We start from the raw sequence: 11697 nt of genomic DNA on the forward strand, positions 1-11697 counted from the left end.
TCTGAATGAGTCAATATGTATTTTATATCCATTGAGTTACATTGTGGAAAAAGAGGGTGTGGAAATATTGTGTTGCTAGATGTAGCACACCATTCCCCATGATTAAACAGGTTTGTCTTACTCTACACACTCTCCTGGACATTTCATACACTGCTTTCTCTGTGGAATATTCAATAGTTTATGAGGTATAAGGCAATATGCATTCCATGTTCAGTCATTGGCATTGTCTGAATTTTGCCCTTGGAACGTGTTTTAACACCCACTAACACCCACTTTTTATCGAAATTACTTTTAAATATGATCATATTTGAATTGTTGTCAATGTTTTGAGAGGTACATGTTCTCAAACAATTAATAAACTCAATTTATCTCAGTTTTTAAGTAATTCGTTGGTCTCTTTTATTTTGAAAAATTCCAGATTTTCGTGACCCGGAAGTGTTTCTTTAATGTTGCTCACAAGACGCAGATATTTATTTGTTGAAGTGAAACACGGGTGACTAAAGCTCGAACGCCGTTTGAGATGACAGTTTTCTAAACCAAAGATAAATCGCTATTTATTCGCTATTGTTCAATTGTTGCTGTTGCAATAGAGAATGATAACCACATAGCTAGGCTACAGGTAAGTCATAATCAGTTATACAGACTAGATTTATCTATTTATTTTTATCGTTTCAAACATTACAATTGAGGAAGTAAAATGTGTTTGAAGGAAAACAATTTTAGTGTTCAGGGATATTGAGAGTTTGAGGAATGTTTTTATTGTATTTCTCACTTTCACTTTTTGGTTGTATTTATAACCTAATTGCATTTTGGTGCAGTGGCAACCAACTAGTCATTGTGCCATATTGTAGTTTGTGTGTTATGTCAGTTTGTGGTTTCACTAATTCCAATGTTCTTTAGTCTTCAAGTTCGGTATGGAACTGTCCTGTTTTCCTGTTCCTGTGTTGATTGGAGACGACAGCCTGCAGACCTGGTGTGTGATTGGCTCAGGTGGTTTTGGACAGATCCACAAAGCCAGACACGTAGAATGGGGCTTGGATGTAGCCATCAAGTTGTTACATTGTAATGATGGGTAAGTTTCACTGATGTAAATATGCATTGTCTGATCCAGAACAGCCCATGGGTGACCACACCCCGTTTCTTGATTCTGTAGTGAGACATCTTTTACAAATACACTTCCTTGGCAACATGCCAGTTTCCCAACTCTATGTTTCCATGGCAATATGTTAATTATATCTGTCAATCATTTTGTCTCTACCAGCTCTAGCTCGTCTCTACTGAGAGAGGCACATCTCATGCGCCAGGGAGGGAGCCCCTATGTCCTCAGGATTCTGGGCATTTACCAGGGTCATCCCCCCGTCGCTGGGCTCTCCTCCCAGCTGGGCCTGGTCATGGAGGTTAATAATACTTACTGTAAATAATATCTTAACGCTAACATCTTACATGCTGACCAATATTCTTGTATTTAAATGAGAGAATAATCCAGAGAATAATCCTTCTTGCTGGTCAGAAAAATATACAGAGTGTGGATATCCCAGTTCTTCTCCTACTTGAGTTGTCTTGTGTCCACAGTTTATGGAGAGGGGGTCTCTGGCGACCCTCCAGGAACATCTCTCCAGCCCCCCACCCTGGCCTCTGTCCTTCCGTCTGGCCCATGAAGTGGCTCTGGGCATGAACTTCCTCCACCACCTAAACCCGTCACTGCTGCACCTAGACCTGAAGCCCAACAATGTGCTGTTGGATGACAGCCTTCACGCCAAGGCAAGTCCCTTTTATAAAATGTTATTGTTAGGCATGCTAGCAGCGATAACACTTATATTACCACGGATTCTCCTGAGCAACGTTGAGCGTGATGTGATCTTCAGTGCCAGGCGCCATGTTTTCAGTATCTCAGAAACAACCGCCCCCCACACTGGGCATTTGAAGCACAAGTGTCGAGGTTTTAGCTTGAACTGTGAAACTAAAAAAAACACTCAGTGCCTGGCAATTTTTTAGGTCAGCTCGGTTATGAAAGTGGTCAAAGACATGGCAAGAGCCAATAATGGGGAGACAATAAATTCAGATTTGGCGAGACCAGCTGCCTGGTGTCAGTGTTGCAGAGAATCTTTTTCCAATCATGCCATGTTTGAACACCACAGCGTTTGTGAACCTTGTTGCTGAACATCTCTTAATGGCTACCCTTTCAGAATAATAATGCACCATGTTAATGTGCACTGAGCGGTTACAGGAACAGGACAAAGATGTCCCCAAGCCTTAACCCAGTACAACTGATCCTGTTTGAAGCATGAACATACCTCTTTCCAATCTGTAGCCACATTTTGATTCAATCATGTCAGTGTTTACCTTGTGGAGTCCGTCGCCGCCGTGAATACAGGCTTTTCTGGAGGCCAAAGATGGTAAACGGTCTGGTAAACTGGTGCAATTAATAAACTGGTTACTGAGTTTTCATATCTCTGTCGGTCTGCTGTCTCCCTCCAGCTGACAGACTTTGGCCTAGCCAGAGTTTACCATAGCCTTTCCAAAGCAAACAGGAAGGACATGGGAGAGGAGGTCGGAACACTAAGTTATATGCCACCCGAGTCTTTTGACATAAAGTACAAGCCCACTCGATCTTCAGATGTCTATAGGTATACACACCTCATACTACTCATACTTTACTGTTTTCTTGATGCATCGGTCAATTAAACACAGAGTTGTAGGAAAAGGACACGGAAGAACTAGATGGCCATGAAAATGATGAGGGGCTCTCTTTTTTCATAGCTACGGAATACTGCTTTGGTCCATTATCACTGGTGAAGAGCCCTACCGCTGTGAGTGATTAGTCCTGAAGCAAACACACAAAACACACTTTAACCATTGTATAGATTGTATAACTAATTGTTTTTCACATTAGAATGAAAGTTCTTTCACTCTAATTCACAAGTTCCCCCGCCCCTCCCCATCTTTAGATGTCCTGCCGAGTATTGTGAGGTTCCGGATCCCACAGGGGGATAGACCCCCTTTGGAGTCAGTGAACACAGATCAGGCAGAAGGGCTGGTGGATCTAGTGGGCCTCATGGAAAGATGCTGGCATCAGAAGCCCACCGAGAGACCCTCATTCTTGGGTAAGGCAAGAACCTCTAGGGTGTCAGTTTGTTTCATGGTTCCATATAACTGAAAAACATCTTCCTGCTTGCCATTTTTTACTTTCCATCAAATCTCAAATCAGTAATGTTCTACCTGAGACTTGTTTCCAGCCTACCATATATATCGCCTCTCTTGTGACTTGCCTAACCGGAAGACTGTATAAGCTTCCAGCAAGCCACCTTAATCGTGAGGTACTTCAAATGACAAAAGCAAGGGTTCATTAATCACAGCATGTACCTAGCAATAGCAATTAGCATGTTACCTACGAATAGCAATTAGCATGCCACCTAGCAATAGCAAATGGATGTTCTTAAAAGTCAAAAACATACGGGGCACTCTGTATTCCAGTATATTGATTTCAAACATTTTATCAAAACTCATAAAGAAGTGTGTTTGAAGGCAGAAATGCTTCTTTTATGGTTTCTACTTCCTATTAAGCTTTTCTTACATTGAAGAAAGCTGAATAGTCTGTGTAGGGATGTGAGAAGTTAGAAAAGTATTACATTTTCTCTGATAGTTAACAGATTGTTAGCACATACCGTAAAGGCTTTATAGTTCATACATTTCAGATGTGTAATTGTTTGCAATACTATGATATACTTAATAATTCAGATCTCATATTGCTTGACACAGGTGATCTGGTAATTCTCCATACATAGAATTTTGATATAATGTAATATATTGTAATGTTTCACCTTTTTTTCAATTTCAGGTTTTGTAGCTATATTGTAGTAGCTTACTGTTTGATGTATAGAACAATCAATCAACACGTGTGACTTTTTAATAACATTTTCTTGTTTATTCTTTAGTTTCTCATTATTTATGACTTGGTAGGTTTTTTAAAACAAATGTAATGATGTCCAATGACTCTATTTTCTGTTTTTAGACTGCCTTGCTGTGACAGAGAGGGTGTATGAGAATCACAAACAAGGGATTAATGACGCTGTCTATCAAGTGAAGAAAATACTGGTACAGAATGAGACACCGTTGTTCACCATAACAGCTCTATCTAGCTTTACAAACAACCGTCCTTCATGATTATAACAGCATTTGGCAACTCTATTAATAATCACCCTACATTACCATAACAGCACTTGCCAGCTTTATGAACAAGCATCCTACATTAACCAAAACAGCACTACCCAGCTCTATTAATAACCAACATACAGTGAGGGAAAAAAGTATTTGATCCCCTGCTGATTTTGTACATATTCCCACTGTCAAAGAAATTATTAGTCTATAATTTTAATGGTTGGTTTATTTGAACAGTGAGGGACAGAATAACAAAAAAATTAATACAGAAAAACACATGTCAAAAATGTTATGAATTAATTTGCATTTTAAAGTGCAAATAAGTGTTTGACCCCTCTGCAAAACATGACTTAGTACTTGGTGGCAAAACCCTTGTTGGCAATCACAGAGGTCAGACGTTTCTTGTAGTTGGCCACCAGGTTTGCACACATCTCAGGAGGGATTTTGTCCCACTCCTCTTTGCAGATCTTCTCCAAGTCATTAAGGTTGGCAACTGAAACCTTCAGCTCCCTCCACTGATTTTCTATGGGATTAAGGTTTGGAGACTGGCTAGGCCACTCCAGGACCTTAATGTGCTTCTTCTTGAGCAGGGTTACCTTGCGGGCACTTCACGGCGTAATGTGTTACCAATTGTTTTCTTGGTGACTATTGTCCCAGCTGCCTTGAGATCATTGACAAGATCCTCCCGTATAGTTCTGGGTCGATTCCTCACCGTTCTCATGATCATTAGGTCTACAATCTTGTCCCTGACACCCTTGGACAGCTCTTTGGTCTTGGCCATGGTGGAGAGTTTGGAATCTGATTGATTGCTTCTGTGGACAGGTGTCTTTTATACAGGTAACAAGCTGAGATTAGTATCACTCCCTTTAAGAGTGTGTTCGTTACCTATATAAAAGACACATGGGAGCCAGAAATCTCTCTTATTGAGAGGGGATCAAAAACGTATTTCACTCATTAAAATGGAAATCAATTTATAACATCTGGATTTTTTTGTTATTCTGTCTCTCACTGTTCAAACAGCCCTAGTCAGTTTTATTACCAACCACCCGTCCTATCCAAACAACACTAGCCAGCTCTATTATCAGTCAACCTAAATGACCGTTCTCTCTCTCCTTCTAGGATTCAGGGAGTATTACATCAGCTGTCAGTAACCTTCGGCTTTCCCCTGGATCACAGCCACCAGGTACAGCCTTTTATTACAGCAGAATGGAAGTTTATTATCCATAAATATATATTTTTAATTCCACCATTCCTTTATTCATAGTATGTCCAGTGGTCCCTCAATATGTGCACACGGGACCACCCCCAACACAGGTATGTGGTGTAAAGGGGCTCATTGACCCTGGTCAGTTTTGTATTTTATATCCTAGGAGCAGAGGATCATAGATCTGTACCTAAAGGAACATCCAGGGGAACATTTAAGATGTGCTTCTAAAAAACATTTGTATTACAGGCCCATGACTTACATTAACCCAACAGCATATCAGTCGTAAGAAAATCGCTTTGATTCAATGCTTTCTTGCTGTGTTACCGGCATAGAATAGAAGTATAGAAGAGTTCCTATTCAAATCATTGATGGCATAATGGGTGGATTGGAGGCCATTTAGAATCTGGCTAGGTAATGTAAGATTCTGTGCCAATAATGTAATTAAACTAATTCATGAACAGCGCTGTACCTGTTTTCTTGTTGACTAGTGGCGCAATGCATTAGGGTACATCAGAATACCACTTGCCTTAACCTTGTACTGTTGAATTTAGGTAGCATCCCAAATGGATTGCCATTAAAGTAAAAAATGAACACATTATCAATCCATTTCTACTAAATACTGCAGGAAAACATAACATAATATAATTGCTTTTCTCTCATTCGATTAATTTAGATGTTTTTAAAATGATCTGCAGCCAGTTTACTTTGTCTTTTGACCTCTTGATGTCCCTCCTGTGGAATCAGCAACGTACTTGTCCAGTCAAGTTCACGTTGTCTTAATTGTGTATTCTTGAACTTGAAGATCTGAAGCTAGGTAACACGAGGTTAGGACATGAGGGATTCAAATTTTCAATAACACTTTGTGCTATTGTTTAACAAAGGACCAGCTTCTGCGTTTGGTATGACTGGGATTGAATGGTAGCTCTATTCGCTCTAATAGTGAAAAGGAAACGGAGCAAGTGTTCCCAATAGTCTTTAATTTGTGGAACAAATCAACTCAATTGACATTGCAGTAAATGCATACCATTAAATGAGCCGCATCAATTAGCATTATTTGAATAAGTTGTTCACACATGGAAATTATTGCATGAATAATACTGTAGGCAGCCATTGAGAGTACCTATGTTTTTCAGTCAAATTGAAAGGTTTAGACCGATTTAGAGGTTCCAAGCCCATTCTATTAATTATATTTCTATTTGTACACTACAAAAGACTAAGCTAAATGACCTCACGTTGTTGCCACAGGAAACAGCTGGTGGTTTGACCGCGAAGCAGAAACCCAAAGGTACAAGTGAGTTGATGTGTAGCCTTGTCCAGTAACCAACGAGGGGTTGTGTTGGGGATGCCAAGTAAAAAACAAGGTGTTGTGTTGGTGGTTGCCTAATCATTAATGATATAGAAAGGGGAAACATTTCTTAGTCCATTTCACCACAGTATATTAATTTTTCTTTCCCTCACAGAGCATTCGTTACCTTATCCAACGACCGTGTCAAGTGCAGATCAAAAACCTTCAACCAATCCGAAATCAAAGATATCACCCCCCTTACCCCAACAAATAGCTTCCCTCTCTGCATCCAGTCAAAGTCCAGCTGGACCATTACAGGTGCAGTGTCAATTCTTTAGGGAACTGTGATCCCAAAATAACCATCATACAGTTAACAGAACAGTGAAAATAATGAAATGTTTTATTGTACTGAATCCGTAAAACCAGTCATGAGGAAAGTTCATGTCGTAGGCTACAAAGTGACCCCAGAGAGTCCCGACAATAACGACTATATTTTCTCTCTAATTTCAAATTTTAGCGCCAGCATTCCACTCCAGTTCCTGCATCCCATTCCACAGGTATTAGGACCCGTAGTCCATTTTCTGATGTGTCGGTTAAGTGTTTCTAATGTGTGTTTACAAGACACCCTCCGCTTCTTTCTGTGGCTTTTTCTCAGTTGTTTTCCTTTCTCCCAACCGTCATTTAAAAAACTTTAGAAGGAAGCTCTTCCTCCTTTTCAAATGAGATAGAGCCTTGTCCTTAAATACTTGTTAAGTTATGTGTATTAAAGATAAAACTATTAAGATAATCATATTTTCATCTAGGTGGAACCGGCATCTTTATGAGCAATGTAACGGGACTTCAGATTGGTAACAACAACCACATGTACATCGGAACGGTACCACACAGAAAACGTCACCGAAACCCAACAGCACCATCTTCTGTTAACTTACCAGGAGCACAGCCAAGGAGCACCAAAGGTCCAGAGCCGTCATGAAATTTGGAACACTCCTACTGTACCTTTATGCCAGTGTAAGGGCTCCCAATGGAAACAGGGACCACCTCTCACCCTTTGTCTTGTCTTAAACTGTCACTCCATCTGTTAAAACATGTTTGGGAAGAAAACATAAAATACAGAGCTTGACTCGACAAGCTGTGATCCTTTGACTAATTTCTTTCTTAACATTTTTCCTTTCAGATTTTTGTTAGATTTGCTCCTTAGATTGGTCTGAGGTGGATGACCGTTCTCTCATTTTTTATTTTTTTTATATGTTGGTACAAATGTCAGCTAATGACAAATGTTACATTGTATGTATTACTTTTTAAATAAAAGCTATATATTTCTATTCGTATGAACAACAAAGTATTGCTAATTCTTAAATGATGTCGGTTCAGTATTGTCTGAGGAATTTTTAATTTCTTTGCAATCTGTTACATACTTAGCTTTAGAACAGGAACACTATACAGGTGCTGGTCATATACAGGTGCTGGTCATAAAATTAGAATATCATAAAAAAGTTGATTTATTTCAGTGATTCCATTGAAAAAGTGAAACTTGTAGATTATATTAATTCATTACACACAGACTGATATTTCAAATGTTTATTTCTTTTAATTGTGATGATTATAACTGACAACTAATGAAAATCCCAAATTCAGTATCTCAGAACATTTGAATATTACTTAAGACTAATACAAAAAAATGATTTTTAGAAATGTTGGCCAACTGAAAAGTATGAACATGAAAAGTATGAGCATGTACAGCACTCAATACTTAGTTGGGGCTCCTTATGCCTGAATTACTGCAGCAATGTGGCGTGGCATGGAGTCGATCAGTCTGTGGCTCTGCTCAGGTGTTATGAGAGCCCAGGTTGCTCTGATAGTGGCCTTCAGCTCTTCTGCATTGTTGGGTCTGGCATATCGCATCTTCCTCTTCACAATACCCCATAGATTTTCTATAGGGTTAAGGTCAGGCGAGTTTGCTGGCCAATTAAGAACAGGGATACCATGGTCCTTAAACCAGCTACTGGTAGCTTTGGCACTGTGTGCAGGTGCCAAGTCCTGTTGGAAAATGAATTCTGCATCTCCATAAAGTTGGTCAGCAGCAGGAAGCATGAAGTGCTCTAAAACTTCCTAGCATATGGCTGCGTTGACCTTGGACCTCAGAAAACACAGTGGACCAACACCAGCAGATGACATGGCACCCCAAACCATCACTGACTGTGGAAACTTTACACTGGACTTCAAGCAACGTGGATTCTGTGCCTCTCCTCTCTTCCTCCAGACTCTGGGACCTTAATTTCCAAAGGAAATGCTAAATTTACTTTCATCAGAGAACATAACTCAGCAGCAGTCCAGTCCTTTTTGTCTTTAGCCCAGGCGAGACACTTCTGTCTTGTTCAAGAGTGGCTTGACACAAGGAATACGACAGCTGAAACCCATGTCTTGCATATGTCTGTGCATTGTGGTTTTTGAAGCACTGACTCCAGCTGCAGTCCACTCTTTGTGAATCTCCCCCACATTTTTGAATAGGTTTTGTTTCACAATCCTCTCCAGGGTGTGGTTATCCCTATTGCTTGTACACTTTTTTCTACCACATCTTTTCCTTCCCTTCACCTCTCTATTAATGTGCTTGGACACAGAGCTCTGTGAACAGCCAGCCTCTTTAGCTATGACCTTTTGTGTCTTGCCCTCCTTGTGCAAGGTGTCAGTGGTCGTCTTTTGGACAGCTGTCAAGTCAGCAGTCTTCCCCATGATTGTGTTGCCTACAGAACTAGACTGAGAGACCATTTAAAGGCCTTTGCAGGTGTTTTGGGTTAATTAGCTGATTAGAGTGTGGCACCAGGTGTCTTCAATATTGAACCTTTTCACAATATTCTAATTTTCTGAGATTCTGAATTTAGGGTTTTCATTGTCAGTTATAATCATCAAAATTAAAACAAATAAACACTTGAAATATATCAGTCTGTGTGGAATGAATGTACATTTTATTCAAGTTTCACGTTTTGAATGGAATTACTGAAATAAATCAACTTTTTGATGATATTCTAATTTTATGACCAACACCTGTATAACCAAAAGTATGTGGACACGCCTACTAATTGAGGTCAGGTGTTTCAGCCTGCATTGCTCACAGGTGCATAAAATCCAGCACAAAGATGGACTAACATTGGTAGTACAATTGGTTGTACTGAAGTACGACCTGAAGTGTTGAAACGTGGCACTGTCACAGGATGCCAGTTCTAATTTCTCTCCTACTAGAGCTGCCCCCATCAACTGTAAGTGCTATAATTGTGATGTTGAAGCGTCTAGGAGCAACAAAAGCCCAGCCACGAAGTGATTGTTCACGCAAAAGCACATACAGTGGGGAGTATTTGATACACTGACGATTTTGCAGGTTTTCCCACTTACAAAGCATGTAGAAGTCTGTCATTTTTATCATAGGTACTCTTCAACTGTGAGTGACGGAATCTAAAACAAAAATCCAGAAGATCACATTGTATGTTTTTTAAGTAATTAACTTCAGATGGGGCTAGACATGCGCTGGCTTGAGCAGGGGGAACTTGCATGCACTGCAGGATTGTAATCCATGACGGCGTAGTGTGTTACTAATGGTTTTCTTTGAGACTGTTGTCCCAGCTCTCTTCAGGTCATTGACCAGGTCCTGCTGTGAGGTTCTGGGCTGATCCCTCACCTTCCTCATGATCATTGATGCCCCACGAGGTGAGATCTTGCATGGAGCCCCAGACCGAGGGATATTGAACATCATCTTGAACTTCTTCCATTTTCTAATAATTGCACCAACAGTTGTTGCCTTCTCACCAAGCTGCTTGCCTCTCTGGCACTCTGGTCTTGGCCATTGTGGAGAGGTTGGAATCTGATTGAGTGTGTGGACAGGTGTCTTTTATACAGGTAACGAGTTCAAACAGGTGCAGTTAATACAGGTAATGAGTGGAGAACAGGAGGGCTTCTTAAAGAAAAACTAACAGGTCTGTGAGAGCCGGAATTCTTACTGGTTTGTAGGTGATCAAATACTTATGTCGTGCAATAAAATGCAAATTAATTATAAAAAATCATACAATGTGATTTTTGGGATTTTTGTTTTAGATTCCGTCTCTCACAGTTGAAGAGTACCTATGATAATTACAGACCTCTACATGCTTTGTAAGTAGGAAAACCTGCAAAATCACCAGTGTATCAAATACTTGTTCTCCCCACTGTAGCATGTAATATTGTTTTTGATCTGTTGCATCACTCACTACTGAGTTCCAAACTGCCTCTGGAAGCAACAAACACAAGAACTGTGCATCAGGAGCTTCACATAATTGCTTTCCATGGCTGAGCAGTTGCATGCAAGCCTCACATCAACATGCGCAATTCCAAGCGTCGGCTGGACTCTGGAGTAGTGGAAACGTGTTCTCTGGAATTATGAATCACACTTCCTTATCTGGCAGTCTGGTGGACGAATCTGGGTGTGGTGGATGCCATGAGAACGTTACCTACCTGAATGCATAGTGCCTACTATAAAGTTGGGTGGAGGAGGGATAATAGTGTGAGACTGTGTTTCAGGGTTTGGGCTAGGCCCCTTATTTCCAGTGAAGGGTCATCTTAATTCTACAGGATACAATGACATTTTAAACCGTTGGGTGCTTCCAAATTTGTGGCAACCGTTGGAACCCTTTCCTGTTCCAACATGACCATGCCCCTGTGCAAAAAGGTTTGTCCTTGTATCTTGGCCCATGTAAGTAGAATAAGCCTGAACCATGGAGGTTTCATTAATTGGGATGAAGTTGAATGTTTATTGCATTGTGAAATGCCTTCTTTTTGGGGCAAGTTTGCGACGCACACGCACCCGGCCATCCACGTGATGTAAAAGAAAATAAACGTAATCCATCAGACCAGGCCACCTTCTTCCATTGCTCTGTGGTCCATTTCTGATGCTCACATTGTAGGTGCTTTCGGCAGTGGACAGGGGTCAGCATGGGCACCCTGACTGGTCTGTTGCTGCACAGCCCCATACGCAAAAAAAACCTGCAATGCACTGTGTGTTCTGACACCTGTCTATCAG

General features: G+C 40.5%; 1 protein-coding gene across 4 annotated transcripts; it reads left to right on the plus strand.

The window, feature by feature from the left end:
* Positions 1-475: 475 nt before the first annotated feature.
* On the plus strand, positions 476-7975 carry ripk3 (receptor-interacting serine-threonine kinase 3). Of its 4 annotated transcripts, XM_020043090.2 has the most exons (15): positions 476-619; positions 901-1072; positions 1262-1397; positions 1573-1761; positions 2479-2627; positions 2761-2810; positions 2949-3104; positions 4013-4095; positions 5278-5341; positions 5423-5472; positions 6611-6656; positions 6826-6968; positions 7168-7207; positions 7454-7661; positions 7828-7975. In XM_020043090.2, the coding sequence occupies exons 2-14, from the start codon at positions 915-917 to the stop codon at positions 7624-7626; spliced, it is 1437 nt and encodes a 478-aa protein (XP_019898649.2). In that variant the 5' UTR covers positions 476-619; positions 901-914; the 3' UTR covers positions 7627-7661; positions 7828-7975. The 4 variants fall into 4 exon arrangements, with proteins under 4 accessions (XP_019898649.2, XP_010902058.2, XP_010902059.2 ...); XM_010903756.3 differs by having other exon boundaries at positions 7454-7975; XM_010903757.3 differs by having other exon boundaries at positions 6611-6650; positions 7454-7975.
* The last annotated feature ends 3722 nt before the right edge of the window (positions 7976-11697 follow it).

Source organism: Esox lucius, chromosome 24, assembly GCF_011004845.1.
Source record: "Esox lucius isolate fEsoLuc1 chromosome 24, fEsoLuc1.pri, whole genome shotgun sequence".
NCBI classification, from domain to species: Eukaryota; Metazoa; Chordata; class Actinopteri; order Esociformes; family Esocidae; genus Esox; species Esox lucius.